This window comes from Neofelis nebulosa, chromosome X (assembly GCF_028018385.1).
Source record: "Neofelis nebulosa isolate mNeoNeb1 chromosome X, mNeoNeb1.pri, whole genome shotgun sequence".
Lineage (NCBI taxonomy): Eukaryota > Metazoa > Chordata > Mammalia > Carnivora > Felidae > Neofelis > Neofelis nebulosa.
The window spans coordinates 59,165,128-59,190,243 of NC_080800.1; the positions used below are offsets into that span (position 1 = coordinate 59,165,128).

The 25,116-nt window shown below is 35.1% G+C and overlaps 1 protein-coding gene across 2 annotated transcripts in view; it reads right to left on the bottom strand.

Moving 5' to 3' along the window:
- The window catches only part of TEX11 (testis expressed 11), a 251,917-nt gene that overhangs the window by 110,766 nt on the left and 116,035 nt on the right, over positions 1-25,116 (bottom strand). For both annotated transcript variants that reach the window (XM_058712843.1, XM_058712844.1), the window contains exons 14-16: positions 22,641-22,792; positions 19,698-19,783; positions 12,695-12,832 (exon numbers count right to left, since the gene is read on the bottom strand). In XM_058712843.1, the coding sequence (XP_058568826.1) occupies positions 12,695-12,832; positions 19,698-19,783; positions 22,641-22,792 (376 nt within the window). The remainder of the gene's footprint in view (positions 1-12,694; positions 12,833-19,697; positions 19,784-22,640; positions 22,793-25,116) is intronic.

The following is a 25,116-nucleotide window of genomic DNA, read 5'->3' on the forward strand; positions in this document are numbered from 1 at the left end:
ATTAATATATGATCCAACGCTTCCACTGCAGGTATTACCTAAATAAAATGAAAAGACTGATTCAAGAAGGTATATGCACCCTTATGTTTACTGTAGCATTATTTACAATAGGTAATATACAGAAGCAACCCAAGTGCTCACTGACAGATGAATAAAGTGGTGTATACAGTGTGTGTGCACGTGCACACACACACACACACACACACACACACACACACACTGGAATATTACTCGATCATAAAAAAGAATATGGTCTTGCCATTTGCAACAACATGGATGGATCTAAAGGGTATTATGATAAGTGAGGTAAGTCAATCAGAGAAAGATAAATACTACATGATTTCACTTATATGTGAAATCTACAAAACAAACAAAAACAACAAATACTGAGAAGTAACTGGTGGCTGCCAAAGTGGAAGTTGTGGGGGGGGGGATGTGCAAAATAGATAAATGCGATTAAGAGGTACAAAGTTCCATTTATAAAATAAGTCATAGTGATGAAAAGTACAGCATAGGTAATATGGTCAGTAATATTGTAATAATGTATGGTGACAGACGGTGTCTACACTTATCACGGTCAGCACTAATTATAGAACTGTTGACTGAATGTGTTGTACACCAGAAGTTAATATAACATTGTATGTTAATTATACTTCAATTATAAAAGGTCAAAACTGTAACCAACCATTTCAAAATGAGGTTGAAAACATTAAGGAAATTATACAAGATATAAAAGAATGGCATAAAATCAGAATTAGAAAAAATCAGAAATGAGGTGTTAGATCTCAGAAAAAATTAGAAGAAATTACTTCAGAAATGAAGACTGACAAAAAGAAATATGAGAGTAATAAATACAGTCAATAATGTCATAAGAACACAGGGAACATTTTAAAATTTTAAAGGAGGAAATTTTTTAAATTAACTAGAATTGAAGATTATATATATTCTACCACAATAAAAGATAAACATTAAAAAAAGAAGACAACCAAAGTGATCTACAGATTCAATGCAATCCCTATGAAAATCTCAATGCCATTTGTTTTGTTTTGTGTGTGTGTGTGTAGAAATAGAAAAATTCATCCTAAAATTCATATGTAATCTTAAGGGATTCTGAGTAGCCAAAAAAACTTGGAAAAAAAAGAACAAACTTGGATGACTCATACTTCCTAATTTCAAAACTTAGTACAAAGCTACAGTAATCAATACAGTGTGGTACTTGCATAAGGACAGACATACAGACCAATGAATCGGAATAGAAAGCCCAGATATAACCCCTCACATATATGTTCAAATGATTTTTTATTAGACTGATAAGACCATTCAATGGAAGGACAGTCTTTTCAACAAATTATGCTGGGAAAATAGGATATTCACATGGAAAAGAATGAAGTCAGATCTTTATTGTACCCCATATATAAAAAGTAACTTAAAATGGATCAAAGACCTACATGTAAAAGTTAAAATTATAAGTCTTAGAAGAAAGCATAAGAGGAAATTATGACATTGGATTTGGTGGTGATTTCCTGGATAAGACACTAAACTAAAAAATAGATACTTAGACTTCATCAGAAGTACAAAATGTTTGTGCTTCAAAGGACATTATTCAAGAAAGGAAAATGACAATCCATAGAATGGGAGAAAATATTTACAAATTATATCTTGATAATAAAAATATCCAGAATACATAAAGAGCTCCTACAACTCATCAACTAAAAAATAAACAACCTAATTAAAAAATGGGCAGAAAGACTTGGAATTTCTCCAAAGAAGATATACAAATGACCAATAAGTACATGAAAAGATGCTCAACATCAGTGCTCATTTAGGGAAATGCAAATCAAAATACAAGAGACCACTTCATACCCCCTAGGATGGCTATTATCAAAAAACTAGAAATTGATCAGGATGTGGAGAAATTGGGACACTTCTGCTTTCTGGTGGGAATGTAAAATGACATAGCCATCATGTAAAAAAACAGTGGCTATTCCTCAAAATGTTAAACATAGAATTACCATATAATCCTAAGTATATACACAAAAGAACTGAATTCAGGGACTCAGATACTTGTACACCTAGCTCATAGCAATTTTATTCACAAAAACTAAAAGGAAGCAACCCAAGGGTTCATCAACAGATGAATGGATAAAAAAAAAGGTGGTATATACATACAGTGGAATATCACTGAGTCTTAAAAAGTTAGGGAATTCTGATACATTCTACAACACAGATGAACCTTGAGGACATTACACTCTGTGATACAAGCCAGTTACAAATGGACAAATATTGTATGGTTCCACTTATATGAGGTAGCTAAAGTAGTCAAAGCCATAGAAACAGAACACATAATTGTGGTTGCCAAGGGCTAAGCAGTGAAGAGATCAAGGAGTTATTGTTTAGTGGACACAGAGTTTCAGTTTTGCATGCTAAAAAGAGTTGTGGAGAGGGATGCAGAATATTGTGTATGTACTTAATGCCACAGAACCGTGCACTTAAAAAATGGTTAAGATGGTACATTTTACCATAATTTGAAAAATCAATTATATTTCTATATGTTAGCAATGAACATTTGGAAACTGAAATAATAAAGTAAGACCATTTATCATCAAAAACATGGATTCTCGGGGCACCTGGGTGGCTCAGTTGGTTGAGCGCCTGACTTCAGCTCGGGTCATGATCTCGCAGTTCGTGAGTTCGAGCCCCGCGTTGGGCTCTGTGCTGACAGCTCAGAGCCTGGAGCCTGCTTCGGATTCTGGGTCTCCCTCTTTCTCTCTGCTACTCCCCTGCTCGTGCTCTGTCTCTGTCTCTCTCTCTCAAAATTAAATAAACATTAAAAAAAAAACACGGATTCTCTGGGATAAAGTCAGCAAACTATAAGCAAGATTCTTGTGCTGGAAACTATAAGATAATGATGAAAGAAATTAAAGAAGACCTAAATAAATAAAATGCTATGCTGTGTTAATGGATTTGAATACAATTCTGTTAAGATGTTAACTGTTTCTTAAGTTGACCTAAAGATTCAATGCAATCCCAATAAAAATCCCACCAGACATTTTTTTGTAGTAAATAATAAGCTGATTTTACACTTTATGTGGAAATATAAAGGATTTAGAGTAGTCAAAAGATTCTAAAAAAGAACAAAGTTGAGGACTTACCAGCTGGATTTCAAGACTTACTGTAATACAACATTAATCAAGACAGTGAGGTATTATTAGCATAAGGACATATACAAAGAAATCAATGGAATCAACAGAATAGAGTACAGAATCAGATCTCAATATTTATGATCACCTGATATTTGACAAAGGTGCCAAGATAATTCAATTGGGTAAGGACAGTCTTTCAATACTGGTACTAGAAGAACATGGAATCTGTATGGGGGGAAAATGAACCTTAACCTTTATCTCTGTCTCTCTCTTCTTTATGTGCACACACACAAATACACACACACATAGATTAACTCAAAATGGAACACAGGTCTAAAAACAGCTAAAACTATAAAATGTCTATAAGAAAGCATAGAAGAAATGTACAGCCCATGTACAGCCAAGTTTATTAGGAATGCTATAATAAAACATATCAAAAGTGAAAAAAAAGAAAGCACAGAAGAAAAATTCTTTCATCCTGGGGCAAGAAAAGATTTCTAAGGACACAATAAACAAACCATAACAGAAAATATAATAAATTTGACTTTATTAAAACAAACCCACAACATACCTACTAGAATTATAGAAATTAAAAAGTTGAAAATACCGTATGTTGACAAGGATGTGGATGAACTGGCACCTTCATCCATTGATGGCAGGAATGTAAAATGGTAAAACTCCTTTGGAAAACACTTTGGTGGTTTCTTATAAACTTAGAAATATTGTTACCATATAACTTACCATAACTCAGCAATTCCACTTCTGGATACTTCCCCAGAGAAATCAAAACAAATATCTATACAGAGACTTCTGCCTTGAATGTTAATAGTAGCATTATACATAATAGCCTCAAACTGGAAACAACCAAAATGTCCACCAATAGATGAATGGATAAACAAATTGTGATATATCCATGGAATATTACTCAGGAATGAGAAGGAACAATCTACTGATATATGTAACAACATGAGTGATTCTCTGAAACATTATGATGAAAGAAGTTAGACCAAAAAAAAGCACAGACTGTATGATTACATGTATATGAAACTCTGTAAATCTAGATAAATCTATAAGTAAATCTAATCAATAGTGATGAATAGTGTATTAGTCATTGCCTGGGGCCGAGAGTGTAGATGGGGACTGACTTGGAAGGAGCACAAGGGAATCTTCTGAGGTAGTGAAGATATTCTATAACTAGATTGAGGTAGTGGGTATACTGGGGTGGTTTTTAGTGTAAATTATACTTCAATAAATTCAATTTTTAAAGTAAATTAATAATGATTTGTAAGGGCCCCTTTGGTTCTAAAAATTCAACAATCTTTGAACTTATGAACTCCAAAAAATCTTCTTTGACTATTTATAGATTTTGCCAGACTATAATATCTTAGACCGATATGGTTGGAAGATTCTCTTAGTCAAAAAAATTCTTCTGATGCTTGAATCTTCTTTATAACACTCACACCAAGTAGTCAGTCATTCAGTCTCTGCTTAAATACCTTCAGGGAGACGGAATTTACTATATTTTAAGAAAATCCATTTCAGTTTGGGACAGGTCTAATCATTAGACAGAGTTTCCTTATGATGACCTGAAATCTTACTCCCTATATGTCTCACCCATGGAAATATGCATGAAATAAATATAATTCTTTTGATCATTGGCATTCATTCAAATATTAGGAGGAAGCTATTAATGTTCCTTCTAAATCTTCCATTTTCCAAGTTTAAAATCCCTATCTACTTTTAACTATTCTTCAAGTAAGATGGTTTGAGTGGTCTCACCACCCTGAGTGCCTACCCCTTGGCACTCTATTTAGAGTTTGTCAAAATCATCCTTCAAAAGTGTTGCCTCCTAGTCCTACACAATACTGCAGGTATGCTATAACCAGAGCAGAATACAGGGCGATTACCACTCCTTCACATTTCTATTGACACAACTTAATTTGAATTAATTTTCTTAGCATTATTGGCTTATGTTGAGCTCACAGTCAACTAAGAACAACAAATCTTTTACATGTGCTACTGTTTTTTTTTTAATTTTTTAAAATGTTTTATTTATTTTTGAGACAGAGAGAGACAGAGCGTGAACAGAGGAGGGGCAGAGAGAGAGCGAGACACAGAATCCCAAGCAGGCTCTAGGCTCTGAGCTGTAAGCACAGAGCCCCCACGCGGGGCTGTAACTCACAAACCGCGAGATCATGACCTCAGCTGAAGTCGGATGCTTAACGGACTGAGCCACCCAGGAGCTCCTACCTGTACTACTGTTAAGTGACATTTCATCTATTCTGTTCTTGTACAGTTGTTTTGGGGGATCCAAGTATGGAATATTTTGTTATTTCCATAACTGGATCTGCATCTTGTTCAAATGGGATCACCATTTCAGCCTATTGAGGTGTGATTATCTATCTGACTCTGTCTTCTGACATATTAGTTACTTTTTTCAGCTTTAGGTCATATGTACGTATTCATAAAGCTTCAGTCAGGGGCGCCTGGGTGGCTCAGTCGGTCAAGGGTCCGACTTCGGCTCAGGTCATGATCTCGCAGTCCGTGAGTTCGAGCCCCGCGTCGGGCTCTGTGCTGACAGCTCAGAGCCTGGAGCTTGTTTCAGATTCTGTGTCTCCCTCTCTCTCTGACCCTACCCCGTTCATGCTCTGTCTCTCTCTGTCTCAAAAATAAATAAATAAATAAATGTTTAAAAAAAAACCTTCAGTCAGTATTCATAAAGTCATTCATACAGTATTCATAGTCAGTATTCATAAAGCTTCATCGACATATTCTGATTCTAAACTCATATGATATATATATACCACACTACTTGATATTTGAATGTGTACTTTTATTACTTTGTAATTATGTTGTACATGTAAACTTTGTTTCTACAGTAATACTTTAAGCTCATCTATATAGAAAGGATCATGTATTCTACTTATTCTATAATTCCAGGCACAAATTAGGCATTCAATAAGTATTTGTTGACTTGAAACCTCAATTACAGTATTTTTATAGTATAGCTGTATCAAGAATGAGCTACAACAGAACTTCGTCTCATTTTTACTTGTGTTTTCTTTTATATTCATACAGATACATTTGTGGGAACAGCTATACCTGCCAAAGCATCACAAAATCAATGAAAAGCTATTATAATAGAAACAAGGCCCACAGTGCCACCTAGTGAACATTACTAGTTTATTTCTTCTGATCACAAGGTCATTTTCAGTCCTACAATGGAATGGCATGATTTTAAAACTCTATATAGTAAATAGAACCAAGGTAAAACCAACACATGAGACGTGGTTGTTTTCACTTTAGGTTATATAAATATTCTATAAAAAGTCTTATCTTGTAAGTCTTATCACCACACTTTGAGAATGTGCTTTAATTTCATCAATCTACAGTAGTACTAATGATATTTCATGTAGCTAAATTGCAGTTGTTACCTGAGGATGAGATTTCTGCACTGAGTTAAAGAATGCTCAGCTGAATATTACCGTTTACCAAGATCACCAAAATATTACCCATCTCTTAATGAAAATTAAGGTTTTGTTATGATTTGCAACAAAATCTCATTATATCAAGTTCTGATCAATTGCTCCTATACTTAGACCCACTAAATCTGTCTATTCAAGCCTATGACTTACACAAACCACTTAAAAATTCTCAAAAATAATATAATAAAATTAAGATACTGGACTTAAGGTACTAGAAACTAGGAGTTGATGTCTATGAAACTACATAGTTTAATATTGTCTCAAACAAAGTATTGGAGATACTCAGTGGATAATGGCAATGAAAAATATACATTTATATGATTTCAAAAATAAACCAAAGATATTACCTATATTTAGAATTGCTATCTCAAAAGGATGTTGCTAAATGCATGAACTAAGGAATCTGTAACATAATCTACTAAGAGTTTAGAGGAATATATTCTCCAACTCCTCTGACCCACCCACATTAACTTCTGAAATATGATTTAGTATTTCATTAAAAAAAAAATAAAACAAAATGTGTTTCCCTCTTCCAAAAGGAAAAGAAATGAGCTATAGAAAGGAATAATGGGGTGATTTCTAATATAATACAATCTCCTTCAGTTCTGATAATCAAGCACAGATCTTGATCACTTTTAGTTTCCAATTATCAGAAATAGCATGAACAAGTGCAATTCCTTTCATCACAAGAAACTGACAGGTATTTATTGAGTTTCTATGACTATTCTTTATGTAATGAGTGTTCACTATGCATTAGGCTCTATGCTAGCTATCAGGGAAAATAAAGGTAAGATATGGTCCCTCCATCAAGGAGGTGGCAATCTAATAGGGGACTAAGTCAGGTATATAAATAACTAGAACACAAGGCAGAACATAAGCACCTGGGTATAAACAGAAATGTTACAAAGTTTTAGTGGAAGAGCAAGACTCAGAAATTTCCTTATAAAGCTAAGACTGTCACTAGGACATAGGCTCTGAAAAGGGAAATTTCATAAAGTAGGGATGCAGCGAAGAGGTATTTTGCAATGGAGAAGCATGGAAAAGGGTACAGAGGTAGAAAAGCATAGATCATGGTTAAGAAGCTACAAATAATTCAATTCAGGCTAAACATAGTATACATGTAATGGAAATAAAACAGGATCATTATCTATGGATTCTGGAGGACACTAGAACTAAGGAATTTGGTCTTTATTTACAAGGAGCCACTGAAGACTATCGAGTGGCTCCCTGTAACTGTTAAAATATTATTCTAATAGTCACAGAGGTGATGAAAGCTTGGATTAGAGTAGTGAGGTAAAGATGGAAGAGGAGACAGCTGGCAAAAATATTGCAGAGGTAGAATTGATCAGACATGGCACATGATGAATAGAAAAGAAGGAATCCATGAATCTAAAATTTCAGTCTTAGACAAGAGCCGGATATACCCAAAGATAGTATAAAAGTGAATGTGGGCTATGACAGAGATCAGGGCTAGACATACAGATTTGGGAATGAAGAGTTGAAGCTAAAAAGGATTACTGAGGGTAGAGTGTACAGAAGAAAAAAAAGAGATCAGAGAATAAATTCATTCAACAAATGTTTATTGAAAGCATGGTTGTGGGTGTTAGGGATAAAATAGTGAACAGGATAAACATAGTACTTGCCCTCATCCAATATTTATTTGGTGAAAAGAGACAGTAACAGAAATAGAGAAAGAATAGTCAGAATAATAAATAGGATTAAGAGAAGATGTCATAGAAGCCAAAGAGAAGGTTTCTAGAAGGATGAAGTGGTTGACAGTATTATACTGTTTTGTTCTAGAGAGATCAGAAGACAAGAAGGACTGAGAAAAGATTAGACTTGATCATTAAAAGGTCACTAGTCTTCAAAAGAGCAGTTTATAGAATCATAGATGTAAAAATCAAGTGGGGAGTAGGTAGGTGGTGAGGCCAAAAACCTTAGAGTCAGCCTTGTCTATTCTTTCTCTTCTACCCTGTCTAGTATGTCAGGGAATTCTATCATCTTTACTTTTAAAATCCATCCAGAATCTGATCCCGATCCAGAATTCTTCCACACTGGTCCATGCCACCTCATCTCTTGCCTTGTTATTTCAATGGCCTCCAAACTGGTCTCCTTGCTTCCACCCTTGCACCCACCCTAGTCTATCCAACACAGTGGTAAGAGTGATCTTATTAAAATGCAAGTCATATCATGTGATTCCTCTGCCCAAGGCCCCTCAATAGCTCCCCATCTCACTCAGAGTTAATGACATAAATCGTTACAATGAACTACAATGTCTTTCTTATGGGATCTGTTTCCCCACTACTTCCTTGATAACAGCTCCTGCTTTTCCTAATATTACTTCTGTTGCAGCCACATTAGTCCTTTTGCTATCCCTCAAATACCCCAGGTATGCTCCTATCCCCACAACCTTTGCACTTTGAATTCCCACTATTTGGACTGCTGTTTTTTCAGATATCCACATAGCCAGATCCCTCACTTCCTCAGGTCTCTATTCAAAAGCCACCTTCTCACTGAGGCCTTCCTTGGCCACTGTCATCTAAAATTTCAACCCTTCATTGCTCTTCTAAAATATTTAATGCCACCCTTTCCTGCTTAGTTTTCTCCTTAGCACTTACCACTATTTAATATAACAGGGTCAGAAAACGATGGCATTTGGGCCACTTCTAGACCACCATCTATTTTTGTACAGTCCACAAACTAAGAAGGGTTGTATGTACATTTTTGAAAGGTTGAAAAAATTCCAAAGAAGAATAATATTTTATTACACATGAAAATTATATGAAATTCAAATTTCAGTGTTCCTAAGTAAGTTTTATTACAACACAACCATGCCAAATTGTTTACATATGGTCTACAATTGCTTTCATGGTACAAAATCAGAGTTGAGTATTTACAACAAAGGCTGTATGGCCTAGAAAACCTAAAATATTTACTACCTGGTTCTTTACAGAAAATTTGTTGACCTCTGTAATATACCATAATATTCATCTTTTTATTGTCTGTCTCTCCTAGTAGAACGATAAACTCCATGGGTATAGGTGTTTATGTCTACTTTGTTCATTACTATACTCCAATGCCTAGGACAGTACTTAATGTATAATAGTCAATAAACATTTTTTTAATAAATGGACACTAAAAAAATGTCAGCATTAATTTTAGGTTAAAAAGATTGGTGAAAAAAGGAAGGACAAAGAGAGAACTGTAATTTGAGTAGGATGACAAGAATGAAGAAAGGTTTCTGAATAAAAAAAACCTCAAAATAACTGTAGTGACAAGGAAAGAAATAGTTGAGAGAGAAATATTAAAGAGCTAAAGTGAGATTGGTAGAGAAGGTTTCCAGAGAACGTTCTTTCTAAGAGATAAGGAAGAAAGAGTAAAGAGATGAGTAAAGAAAGGAGAAGTTGATGAAGTTCATGTTAGTGGCTGCAAGTTCAGAAACTTACAAGATAAAGTTTTTTTAAAAAAATTTTTAATGTTTATTTATTTTTGAGACAGAGAGAGACAGAGCACGAGCAGGGGAGGAGCAGAGAGAGAGGGAGACACAGAATCCAGGAGAGAGGGAGACACAGAATCCAAAACAGGCTCCAGGCTCTGAGCTGTCAGCACAGAGCCCGACACGGGGCTTGAACTCACAAACCGTGAGATCATGACCTGAGCCAAAGCGGGATGCTCAACCGACTGAGCCACCCAGGCACGCCACAAGATAAAGTTTTTTTTTTTTTTTTTTTTAAGATAAAGTTGTTTGATAAAGGGAAGGGTAAAGTATGGGGGCTTAAAAACAAAAAAATCCTGGAATCACCATTGTGAGGAATATGACAGAAAGTTAACAAGAGTCCATTTTAGAGTGCCTAGCTGAAAAACTATGAAATTTTAGCAGATCCAATAAACATGGTTTCATAAATTTCCTGAATAGCATTCAAACAGCTCAAGGGAAGGAGTGAAAAAAAAAGCAGACGATGAAAATTAACAAGGTGGGAACAGTAAAATAGTAAAATATAATGGACTGTGTTACTTCTTTTCACCTTTCTGTCTTAGTGCATAGGAGAGTATTCCTTACATATGAAGGGTACCAAATCAATGTTTAAGTTCAAGACAGGAAGGATGAAAGAGAAAAATACACTAACAGTAATCAAACAAGATTACATTGATCATACTGAAAATAACCTTCGGCTTCACCACCAATCTGGCCTTAAGTGATATAATCGCATCCTGAACATACACTATTAGGATGGGCCTGGTTTCCTGCTCTTTTCTTCTTCCCCTTCTACCAATACCATTTGAACTCCAAATTATAGACTAAGTCCTATATTAGGCTCTAGGATCAAACTTCATATTTGTTAGAGGAGACTTAAGAAGCACTGCTTCGAGGTGCCTGGATGGCTCAATTGGTGGAACATGTGACTCTTGATCTCAGTGTCTTGAGTTCGAGCCCTACATTGGGTATAGATTACTTTAAAAAAAAAAAAAGAAGAAGCACTGCTTCAAGTCTTGAAAGATTGTGTCCACTCACTTCATATTCTCCTAGGAACTGCATTCCAGCCTGGCCTGCTATTCCTGACCTTTAAAACAGCCTTGTATTCTCATCCCTTTAGGTTTGGAACTCTACCTTGCTCTTTCTAGTCTGTCTACATAAAGATTTGAGTTCTGCCTTTGAATCCAAATCTCTATGGCTGAAGACCTGTTCCCTGCTGATATACTTATATGATACCAACTATTTGCATGCCTAACTTATAGAATATTTCCAACACTTAGATTTTCTTCCTTGCCATGATCTGTTTATCTGCCTATTAAAATACCCTGATGCCAACTGCTTGGTTGAATCAAAGGCAACTATGTCTTGTTCACGTCTGTATCCTCAGAGGCTATCATAGTATCTTGTGCCGTGCCCTTTCCGTTGGCATTAGCTGAACAGATATCCTTCCTTGGTGTGAAAATGCAACCATTCCCCACAAATGGCATGTCTGGCTCCAGGTGCAGGTCCTTTGCAATCTGCCAGGCCAACATAAATCATGGAAGTTACAGTAACTTTCTTATCACCTTCTTTAAGTCTTCAAGTAAGCAGTAAGCAACTATCTTTCTGAAATAGTTAATAGTATCCTATGCAGAAATATAATGAATTAGGTAACAAAATCTGTGTGATAACTTTTTCAGGACTTTCAGTAAACAGTAGTCAACTGTCTTTCTGAAACACTTAAGTGCTAGCCTGTGCTGAAATATCATGAACTAAGTAACATTTCAACTTCTCTTCTAAAACTATGAATTTTGAATATATAAACTAAATGGTAAATATTCTTTTGAAAGAAAATTTGAAGTATTTAGTCAAATAACCCCTCAAAGTAAACAAAAACTCAAAGAAAATGTCTGGAATTACAACCCTTAATCACATATTCCCCCCTAAACTTATCATTAAAACTTGAAAAGCAACAAAGGCATTCATATTTTATCTGGGTCCACACTTGTCCTTTTCACCTGTTCTTCCACAAGCCAATACCCTTCCCCAATATGTGCATACTACATGATACCCAAAGGAATAAATGTCCCAATTGCTTTGGGAAATATGAATGGTTTATCCTTAAATAAGTTGTTTTCTCATTCACCTCCTAGAATTTTGTCCTGATAAACAATCAAATGCTAAACATTTTCTAGAGTGGTTGTATAGGCAACAGGCTACCCAGTAAGTAAAATACCATTTTATACAAGTATTTTCCCACACTGAATGTTTGACCAATAAAAGCATACCTTATAATTTAGTCTGTTTCAAAGGACAATGTTGCAAATGGTTAGTAGCAGACAACTTTGCTTAAAAGTTCCAATGATATATTACTTTTCAGAAAAAGGTGCCAACTCCCCCCCGCCCCCCAGTAACTAATGGAATTAATGGTTTTCCTAATTCTCTCCTTCTGGGAAGTCCCAATCAGGAAAATATCAATTTGAGTTCATCTTATATGAAGAAACTCTCAGACATCCTAACCTAATAGCCAAGATGTCACACCAAACTGTGTCTATCTCTCTGCCATTGCACATGACATTTTCTGCCACTGAAAAATAGATAAATCAAAGGACCTTATCAAGTTGTTTCAAATGCAGGTAACAGGAAGCCATATTCCTCTGCAGCTTGGCCAAGTCCAGATCCGTTTTATCGATTGCATAAAATCTCAGAGAATAATGGTACCAGTTTAGGGCTTCAGCATAATTTTGTACCTGAAGTTTAAAAAGAAATAAGAAAATTACAGAGGTATCTCCACATTTGACCTTAATTTTTCTAAGTCACCTCTAGAAAAAAAACAAAAGATTGTTTTATTTTCCTTTTCAGGCAACAAAACCACAACACCCTCTCTAGTTGAGCTATAAGTAAATTTTATGATCCATCTGGATCAGTGTAAGTTACAGATAAAGTGGCAATTAATATTCTCTCCTTTCCCCATATTAGAAATTTCACAGAAACCATCAACAAAAGTAAAAGGCAACCTATGGAATGGGAGAAAATATCTGCAAACCACATAGTCAATAGAGGGTTAATATCCAAAATATACAAAGAACTCCTACAACTCAATAGTAAAAAAAAAATCCAATTTAAAAATGGGCAAAGGATCTGAATAAACATTTTTCCAAAGAAGACATATAAATGGTCACCAGGTACAAGAAAAGGTGCTCAACATCACTAATCTTTCAGAAAATGCAAATCAAAACCACAATGAGATGTCATCCATCTCACATCAAAAACTGCTATCATCAAAAAGCAAAAGATAATAAATGTTAGTGAAGATGTGGAGAAAAGGGAAACCTTGTATGATATTGGTGGGAATGTAAAATGGTAGGATCACCATGGAAAATAGTATCGAGGTTTCTCAAGAAATTAAAATTAGATCTACCATATGATCCAGCAATCCCACTTCATTATGTGAAAGAGATACCTGTACTCCCATGTTAAATATTCACAATTAGTCAAGCTATAAAAAACCCAAGTGTCCATTTACTGATGAACGGACAAAGAAAATATGGTATATGTATGTCATAGAATCTTATTCAGCCATAAAAAAGAAGGAAATCCTGCCATTTGAGACAAGGATGAACCTGGAGGACTAGTATACTAGGTGAAATAAGCCAGAAAGAGACAAATATTTCATGTGATCACTTATATGTGGAATCTGAAAACAAACAGTCAAACTCATAGAAACAGAGAGTACAATACTGGTTGTGAGGGGAAGGGGTAGGGGAAATGGGGAGAGGTTGGTAAAATGGTACAAACTTTCAGTTATAAGATGAAAAAAGCCTGAAGATCTAATGTATAATATGGTGACTATAGCTGATAATACTGTATTGTATAACTGAGTTTTGCTAAGAGAGTAGGACTTAAGTGTTTTCGCCAGAAAAGGGTGACAAATATGTTAATTAAATCAATGGTTAGAACTCTTTCACAATGTATACATATACCTAACCAAATCATATTGTACACTTATATAATTTTCTCAATTTTACCTCAATAAATTTTTAAAAAGAAACGTCACATGTAGGATGAAAAGTCTGAGGGGTAATGAACTACCCTAGAAAACTCAAAATCTAATTTTTAAGCTATTAAAATGACAGTGATAAAAATTTTAAAAGAGAATATCCATAATTCACCATGCTAATACAGCTATTTTTATTTTTCTACATTCCATTTTAACTTTGTCCTTTTGTATTTGTATATAGTTGCAATCATAGCTTATGTTAGAGTTTCATGTCCTATTCTTTCTATTTGACTTTGTTTTGTAAATGTTAAACTATGTTATTATGGAGTCTCAACAGTTGTCAATTTAAGGAATATTTATATTAAGTTAATACGCAATGATTTTCTTAATATTGGATATCTCATTGATTTCTAGGTTTTCACTCTTATAATAAAATGCCACTGTGTTTTTGTAGAATGTTTGTTTTGCTTTTTTTTCACTTTTGAGGCACCAACAAATTTTCAGTGGTAAGACACCATTAGGAAAAATGATAGAAATAACCTGGATAACTTTTTTTTAAGCTAAGAAAATTCGGATTGCTCATGCACACCAAGGTAAGGAAGATGAGTCCCTTGGACCCTCTATCATGAAGCTTCACATTTTCAATGAAGAACAAGAGCCATTAGGACCCAAATGGAATAAAACACTCTTCAACTGGAAACAGCTATACTGTGTAGCTCCAACATTGCCTTTGACTATTTAGAATTAAGATTATATTCTTCTCCAGGGATGGAAATGGGAGTTTAAAAATAAACATCCTGCAAGACTGGAAAATGAGGGGAAGGATACAGAATAATAGAAGAGAATTCTGAAGTAATTTTACATCTGCTCAGTAAAGAAATACAGGCCCTCTAAAAGAAAACAAGAATGCCATTCTATTTTGCAGTACCTGATTTTATGGAGTAAAAGAAGACATTTTGATATATGAATATATTGTGAAATAATCACCACAATCAAGCTAATTAACATATCCACCACCTCAAATAGTTACCTTTTTTGTGGTGAAAACACCTAAAAATTATTCTCTTAGCAAATTCCAAGTACACAATACATTATTATAATTATAGGCATCATGAAGTAACTTAGGTCTCTGTAACTTATTCATTCAAAAACTGAAGTTTGTATCCTTTGACCAACATACCCCCAATTCCCCCAATTCCCAAACCCTGATAACTACCATTCTATTCTGTTTTTAGGAGTTCGAATTATTTATTTATTTTTTATTTTTTATAAATGTTTATTTTTGAGAGAGAGAGAGGGAGAGAGAGAGAGAGAGAGAGAGAGAGAGAGAGAGAGAGAGAGAGAGAGAGAGAGGCGGAGCACAAGCAGGAGAGGGACAGAGAGAGAGGGAGACACAGAATCCAAAGCAGGCTTCAGGCTCTGAGCTGTTAGCACAGAGCCTGACGCAGGCTCAAACTCATGGACCGCAAGATAATGACCTGAGCTGAAGTTGGACACTCAACCAACTAAGCCACCTAGGCGCCCTGAGTTTGACTCTTTTAGATTCCACATATAAACTGAGATCACACAGTATATGTCTTTCTGTGTCTGTCTTACTTCACTTAGCATAATGTCTTCCAGATTCATCTGTGTTGTTACAAATGACAGGTTTTCCTGTAGATATTTTGGCTAGTATGAATATTTTAACACTATTAATTCTTCCAATCTGCGAACCCAAGATATCTTTCCATTTATCTGTGTCTTCAATTTCTTTCATCAATGTCTTACAGTTTTCAGTGTACAGATCTTTCATCTCCTTGGTTAAATTTATTTTTAAGTATTTTAGATGCCATGTTAAATGGGATTGTTTTCTTAGTTTCTTTTTCAGATAGTTCATGGATTATACCTAAAAGGGCAACTAATTTTTGTATATTGATTTCATATCCTGCAATTTCACTGAATTTCTTCAGCAGTTTTATTTGGTGGAGTCTTTAAGGTTTTCTATATATAATATAATGTCATCTGTAAACACAATTTTGCTTCTTCCTTTCCAATTTGAATGCCTTTTATTTATTTTTCTTGCCTAAATGATCTGGTTAGGACCTTCAATACTATGTTGAATAGAGGTGGTAAGAATGAACATCCTTGTCTAGTTCCTGATCTTTGATGAAAAGTTTTCCATTTTTCACCATGGAATATGATGTTACCTGTGGGCTTGTCATGTAAGGCCTTTATTATGTTGAGGTACATTCCTTTTACACCTAATTTGTTGAGTTTTCATAACGTAAGGATGCTGAATTCTGTGAAATGTTTTTTTCTGCATTTATTGAGATAATCATATGATTTTTATCCTTCATTCTGTTCAATGTGATGTATCATATTTACTGACTTGCAGATGTTAAACCATCCTTGCATTCCAGAGGAAAATCCTACTTGGTCATTGGGTAAAATCCTTTTAAAATGCTGTTGAATTCAGTTTGCTTGTATTGTGTTGAGGGTTTTGTACATCAGGGATATTGGCCTGTAGTTACCTTTTCTTGTAGTGTCCTTGTCTGGCTTTGTCAGGTCAATGTTGGCCATGTAAAATTAGTTTGGAAGTGTCTGGGATAAGTGTGAGTTTGAGAACAAATTGGCATTAATTCTTCTTCAAATGTTTGGTAGAATTTTACCAGTGAAACCATTTGGTAGTAGCCATTACTTCATTGGGAGATTTTTGATTACTGATTCAATCTCCTTAAATCATTATTATCTGTTCACATTTTCTATTTGTTCATGATTCAACCTAGATACATTGTGTATTTCTAGAAATTTATGCATTTCTTCTAAGTTATCCAATTTGTTGTCATATAATTGTTCACTATAGTTTCTTATAATCCTTTGTATTTATGTGGTATCAATTGTAATGTTTCCCCTTTCATTTCTAATTTTATTTGAGTTTGCTGTCTTTTTTTCCTGGTTAGTCTAGTTAAACATTTGTCAATTTCACTTATCTTTTCAAAAAACCAACTCTCATTTTCACTGAAATTTTCTACTGTTTTTTATTTTTTTATTTTATTTTATTTTTTTTAATATTTGAAATTTACTGTCAAATTGGTTTCCATACAACACCCAGTGCTCATCCCAAAAGGTGCCCTCCTCAATACCCATCACCCACCCTGCCCTCCCTCCCACCCCCCATCAACCCTCAGTTTGTTCTCAGTTTTTAACAGTCTCTTATGCTTTGGCTCTCTCCCACTCTAACCTCTTTTTTTTTTTTCTACTGTTTTTTAAATCTCTATTTCATTCATTTCTGCTCCTGCTTTTTGTTGTTTCCTTCCTTCTGCTATCTTTGGGCTTATTCTTTTTCTAGTTCCTTGAGGTATAAAGTTAGGTTGTTTATTGTTTTTATGTCTATTTTAATTCTAGTGTAGTTACCTTGTAGTGTTCTATTAGTTTCATGTGTACAATACAGTGCTTCGACAATTCCATGCATCACCCAGTACTGATCATGACAACCGCAGTCCTTAATTCCCATCACCTATTTCACCTATGGCTACAAACACCTATCCCCCCACATACCACCCTTTAGATAACAATCATTTTGTTCTCTATAGTTAAGAGTTTGTTTCTTGGTTTGTCTCTCTTTTTTTCCCCTTTGCTCACTTGCTTTGTCTCTTAAATTCCACATATAAGTGAAATCATATGGTGTTTGTCTTTCCCTGCCTGACTTATTTCACTTAGCATAATACTCTCTAGTTCCATCCATGTCATTGCAAATGGCAAGATCTCATTCTTTTTTATGGCTGATTAATATCCTATTGTATATATATACCACTTTTTCTTTATCCATTCATCTATCAATGGACACTTGGGCTGCTTCCACAATTTGGCTATTGTAAATAATGCTGTTATTATTTACAGTAATAGGTGCATTCATCCCTTTGAATTAGTGTTTTTATATTTTTTGGATAGATACCCAGTAGTGTGATTACTGGTTAGTAAGGTAGTTCTATTATTCACTTTTTAAGGAACCACCATATCATTCTCCAGGGCAGCTGTACCATTCCCGCAAACAGTGAAAGAGGGTTCCTTTTTCTCCACATCCTCACCAACACTTGTGGTTTCTCATTTTTTTTACTTTACCCATTTTGAAAGGTGTGAAGTGGTGTCTCATTATAGTTTTGATTTGCATTTCCCTGATGATGAGTGATGTTGAGCATCTTTTCATGTGTTTGCTGGACATCTGGATGTCTTTTTTGGAGAAATGTCTCTTCATGTCTTCTGTCCATTTTTAGCTGGATTATTCGCGGGGAGACTGAATTGTATCACTTCTTTATATATATTTTGGATACTAACCTTTTAATGGATATGTCATTTACAAGTATCTTCTCCCATTCCAAAGACTGCCTTTTAGTTTTATCGACTGTTTCCTTTGCTATGCAGATTCTTTTTATTTTAATGCAGTCCCAATAGTTTATTTTTGGTTTTGTTTCACTTGCTTCAGGAGACATATCTAGAAAAATGTTGCTACCACCAATGTCAGATAAATTACTGCCTGTGTTTTTGAGTATTCTTAAGTTTTTTTTTTTAAGGTAAGCTCTACACTCAACATGGGATTTGAATTCACGATCCCAGTATCAAGAGTCACATGTTTCACTGAGTCAACCAGGCACACATATTCTTTACTTTCTAAAAAAAAAAAAACAAAAAAAAACTTGTCTGAAGTTTCAAATTTTTCTACAATAAACCTGGATTCTTTCGTAAAGAGAAAAAATATTACTACTTTTTGGCATTTTTATTGCACAATACCTATTTAAAAAGCAGTTTTAGGTTTGGGGCACCTGGGTGGCTCAGTCAGTTGAGTGTCTGACTCTTGGTTTCGGCTCAAGTCATGATTCCAGGGTCATGATATTAAGCCCTGCGTCAGATTCCATGGAGAGCATGGAGCCTGCTTGGGATTTTCTCTCTCTCTCCATCTGCTCTCCACCCCAGCTCGTGAGCTCTCTCTAATAAATAAGTTAATAAAAAATTTTTTAAAAACAAGAGTTTTTAGATTCACAGAAAAATTGAGAGGAAATGTACAGAGATTGGCTATATACCTCCTGCCCCCACACATGCATAGCCTCCCGCATTATCAACATCCTCTACCAAATTGGTACATTTATTATAACTGATGAACTTACATGGACACATCATAATCACCCAAATTCCATAGTTTACATTAGGGTTCACTCTTGGTGATGTATATTCTATGGGCTTACACAAATGTATAATGACAAGTACCCATCATCATAGTATCATTCAAAATATTTTCATTGCCCTACAAATCCCCTGTACTCTAAATCAGTTTTTTAAAGGGAATATAACTCTTTCTTGCTCATCATGTCACAATAAATTACTTCCCTATATCTTAATATCAGATACATCATTTCCCCTTCACTGTAAGCTCCCAATGGGGATAAACCACATCTTAGTAGCTTTAAATAAATTCTTATCCAATGCCCATTAACATTCTACATTATGCATATTTAATGCATAGGTGGTACCTAAACAAAGAGATTACTCAAGTATTTGATGCTCTATTATTTTTCAGTGAACACACTTATTTGTTAGATTACAGAAAGAAGATAAAGAATGAAAATAGATTGCTCCCAAACCTCAAAACTTCTGGCAGCTTTCTGCCACAGAATGTTGTGAAAACAGCTCACTAATTCTGGTTTCAGTTTTCTTCCTCTTCGGTGACCTGAAAATAAAAACCCAAGCTCTAAAAACAAAAATCAAGATCTATTACATTAAATAAAGAGTGCTAACTATATTCAGAACGTATAATCTTTAAGTAATGGCTACAAACACAATCATATTCAGACAGATTTTCATCATCAATTTTAGATTTACTAGCAAAACTGATTATGTAATACAATCACAGTTTGCTATAATCACAGTAATTCTTCTATCAATTTGTGATAGTTTCCCAGCCTAGTCTCTTTTTAACGTATTTTCCATGTTCCAAATTTGATCATCATCTGGTGCTTTAATGTTATTGTGAATGAACAGACAGCAATGTTAAAAATCGTTAATAAGAACTGCTTATATTATTATGTACTAACAAGATCAGATCAAGTTCACAAGAAAGGCCAATTATACCTTAAAGCCTTTGTAAAATACTTTAAGACCATGTTTACACATAAACTTTATTACTTTAAATTGTAACTCATGTCTGATTGTTTCTGGTCTAGACATTTACAGGGCTCAAATACATTAGCACAGATTAAGGTAAAGTTTAAACTGTAATAGAATTCTATAGTCCCTTCTCTTCTACCCTTTTGGCACTATCAATTTCCACAAAACACTTAATAAGAACACTAAGAATCTCTGACGCCCCAGCCCAGTCAGCAGACATAATTTGTTCCATGGCTTAGATAAAATAACTCACATGAGACTAAAAAGCTATTGAATATTACTTAAAATATACTTTGAGAATGTAAGTTTATCATTAGGTGTCACAACAAAACTGGCTAACTATAATCTTAGGAAAATTAGCCATTTTGGATAAACACATTTTCTAGTAATGTGACAGTTAACTTTCATTAAACATAAGATTTTTTATTTTAAAAAGTCTAAATTATTTCACTAAAGTTCTTAATTTTTCTAAAAATTATGTTTTATAAATTATGTTTTTTTTAATATACTTTCTAGTTTTCTGAAGCACAATTTAACATTTGCTCATTCAAGGTCAACAACAGTAACAACTATTGTATTTTACTGTACTATTAACATATCATAGTGATACCTTTGGGAATTATTATATAGTACAGATTTTTGTTTTTTAAAAAATATTTTAAATTAAAAGTATTTGAAACTGATTTATAAAATTTGTAAAGTTTTCTCCTTCCTTGTAGTCACATTATCTGTGTATTTCCCTGTAGACCCTTTCTCTGTAATATGCTACCATTAAAATCCTAAGGATTGGTTGGGACACCTGGGTGGCTCAGTAGGTTGAGCGACCGACTTTGGCTCAGGTCATGATCTCACGGTTTGTGAGTTCAAGCCCCGTGTCAGGCTCTGTACTGACAGCTCAGAGCCTAGAGCCTGCTTCTGATTCTGCGTCTCCTTCTCTCTCTGCCCCTCCCTGACTCATGCTCTGTCTCTCTCTGTCTCAGAAATAAATAAACATTAAAAACATCCTAAGGATTGGAAAACCAGGTAATCAAACTTATCAAAATTGGGTCTAAAAATAACTGGATACTTAGTGAGGGTCTGCAAGGAGCGTATTATCAGTAAAATATGGTTCACAGAATCTAGAGTTCAAAATGTTCTTCGAGATTATCTACTCAAAATATTTCCTTTTAAAAAGTATCAATGATTATGTTTTTATAAAAACATGATACAAACTTATAAAAATTCAAGAAATCTGGTAAAATATAAAGAAAGCAGTAAGTCACCTACAACACCATTACTCAGAATACAACCCAGTATTAAGATTTACTATCACTCCTGTTATATCTCTGTATATGTGTAGAGTTGGGAGGATGTATTGGGATGAGAATTTTCTAAGAAAGGGATCATACTTATCTGTGTTCTTCAAGGTATAGAGATCTGCAGAGAGATAGAGGGTCAGGGAAATGATGAAATCTGGTTCTACATCTCTGCTTTAACAGAAACTCTAATCTTTTATTTGGGACAGGATTCAAATAAGATTGCATTAAGAAAGGATCATGGGGTTAAAAAAGAAGTTAAAAACAGGAATGCAAAAAAAAAAAAAATGGGGCTCCTGGGTGGCTCAGTCGGTTAAGCACCCAACTCAATTTTGGCTCAGGTCATGATCTCACAATTGGCGAGATCGAGCCCTGCATCTGGCTCTGCATGGAGTGTGGAACCTTCTTGGGATTCTCTCTCCCCCACCCCCTCTGCTCCCCGACTTGTGCTTTCTCTCTCTCAAAATAAATAAATAAAAACTTTAAAAAAATAGGAATGTATTTCACAACTTCTAATTTTTTTTTTAATTTTTTTTTAACATTCATTTATTTTTGAGACAGAGAGAGACAGAGCATGAACAGGGGAGAGGCAGAGAGAGAGGGAGACACAGAATCGGAAGCAGGCTCCAGGATCTGAGCCATCCGCCCAGAGCCTGATGCGGGGCTCAAACTCACGGACCGCGAGATCGTGACCTGAGCTGAAGTCGGACACTCAACCGACTGAGCCACCCAGGCGCCCCTCACAACCTCTAATTTTATAGTTAGAAAAAAACAAGATCCAGAGATGTTATTAACTTGCCAGAAGGCACACAGCTTACTTGAGATCACACTGAAATCATGATATTAGGTCTCTAATCTCACAATTTTTCACTACATAGGAGGATTTAAGCTCAGAGGTTTGTATGTTTTTGCTGTTTTTCTATTTCTGCTTAGTGTCTCATTCTAGCTTGCTGAACATGTGGAATCTGAATCCGTGAGGTGTTACAGTTCATGGCGATTAGGGAGAAAAAAAGGAAGTTAGAAAAATGGATCCTCTGACCTAAGAATTTTGCCACTGTTCTGACATCTATCTAAGAATTTTATGTATGTTAACACCGTTCTAAAACCTGCAGAAATCCTACTGACCTATAATGATTTCTTCAATCTTCTCCTTGGCAAGCAGTTCTTCCTTTCTTTGTAAAAGCATGTTAATGTGGAGCAGTAGAGCTTTTCCAATATCTTCTGATGACTTAAAACGTTCACAGATAATCTTCATTAAATCAAACCCAACAAATTCTCTGTTCAATGAAACACAATTTTAAATGGCATGAATAGAATAACTGGTTTTAGATCAATGGGACTATTGACAGTGAGCAAAACATGCAAGATAAAACTGTATCTGAGCTTAGGTAATATAATTACATGTCTAAATAAGCCAATTTGTTAACAATAAATTATTTAGGGGCACCTGGGTGGCTCAGTTGTTTAAGGGTCCGACTTCTGCTCAGGTCATGATCTCATGGTTCATGGATTTGAGCCCTGCGTCAGGCTCTGTGCTGACAGCTTGGAGTCTGAAGCCTGCTTCAGATTCTTGTCTCCCTCTCTCTCTGCCCCTCCCTCACTCATACTCTGTCTCTCTCTTTTTCAAAAATTAATACACATTTAAAAAAACAAATAAACTATTTAATTCAATTTCAGTTTAATTTATTCAGCCACAAACATTTTCTTGTCATGAACACCTACAGTCAAATAATCATCTCTCTCCTAATGTCTAATTCATGCTTTTGCCTCCAGAACTAATGCCAATTTATAAAAATTAGAACATGAGATCAAGCAAAGACACATGAACTGACATTAGAAATTTACTAGTCCCTTGTGATGAGAACTTTTGGGATCTACTCGCTTAGCAACTTCCAAATATACCATACAGTAGTGTTAACTACAGTCATGTTGTATGTAATACCCCCAGTATTTATTTATCTTATAATTGGAGGTTTGTGCATTTTGACCACGTTAGGCCATTATGATGTACTTTATTTTTTTTTTAATTTTTTTAACATTTATTTATTTTTGAGAGACAGAGTACGGACTGGGGAGGGGGAGAGAGAGAAGGAGACACAGAATCCAAAGCAGGGTCCAGGCTCTGAGCTGTCGGCACAGAGCCCAATGTGGGGCTTGAACCCACAAATCATGAGATCATGGTCTGAGCTGAAGTCAGATGCTTAACTGACTGAGCCACTCAGGTGCCCCTATGATATACACATTAAACTTACACAGTGATGAATGTCAATTATATCTCAATAAAACTGAAAGAGAAAAAAAGAAATTTACCAGTTCCCTCTGCCAACAGCTCCTTTAAAAAGTTTATTTATGCTTGATCACACAAATAGTACACCAATATATCTGGATTATTTAAAAATGCAAACAGCTCATGGATTAGAAGATGTAATATTATTGTTAAGATGCCAACACTACCAAAGCAATCTACAGATGTAAATGTAATCCCTACTGAGGTGCCTGTGTGGCTCAGTCAGTTAAGGGCCCAACTCTTGACTTTGGCTCAGGTCATGATCTCACGGTTCTGATTTCTAGCCCAGCACAGGGCTCTGCGCTGACAGCACAGAGACTGCTTGGGATTCTCTCTTTCCCTCTTCCTCTGTTCCTCCCCCGGCTCACATGTGCTCTCTATCTCAAAAATAAACAAACATTTAAAAAAAAAAATGTAATCAATCTCTATGAAAATCCCAATGATGATTTTTTTTTGTTTGTTTTTTTTGCAGAAATGGAAAACTCCGCCCTAAAATTCATATGGAATTACAAGGGACTCCAAAGAGCCAAAACAAACCTGAAACAGAAGAACAAAGCTGTAAGACTAGCAATTCCTGATTTCAAAATTTACAACAAAGGTAATCAAAACAGTGTGGTACTGGCATAAAGACAGATATATACACCAATGGAACAGAACAGAGTTCAGAAATAAAATGCCTCACATATAATCAAATGATTTTCAACAAGGGTGCTGAGACCATTCAGCGGAGGAAAGGACAGTCTTTTCAATAAATGATCTTGGGACAATTGGATATCTGTATGCAAAAGAATGAAATTGGACGTTTATATTACACCATATACAAAAATGAACTGAAAATGGATCAAATGACCTAAACAGAATGGATAAAGTACAAAACTCTTAGAAGAAAACACAGGGCTGGATGGCTTAGTTAGTTGAGCACCTGACTCAATTTTGGCTCAGAACATGATCTCACCGTTAGTGGGATCAAGCACCAACATCAGGCTCTGTACTGACAGTGTGGAGCCTGTTTAGGATTCTCTCTCTCTTGCCCCCCTCTCTCTGCCCCTCCCATGCTTGTGCATGCTCTCTCTCTCTCTCTCCCTTTCTCAAACTAAATAAACATTAAAAAGAAGAAAATATAGGGGAACATCTTCTTAACACTGGATTTGGTAAGAATTTCTTGGATATGATACCAAAATCACAGGCAACAAAAGCAAAAATAGATAAACTGGACTACATTAAAATTTAAAACTTTTGTGTAACAAAGGATACAACAGAGTAAAATAAGCTATCTATGGAATGAGAGAAAAAATTTCAAATCATATCTGATAT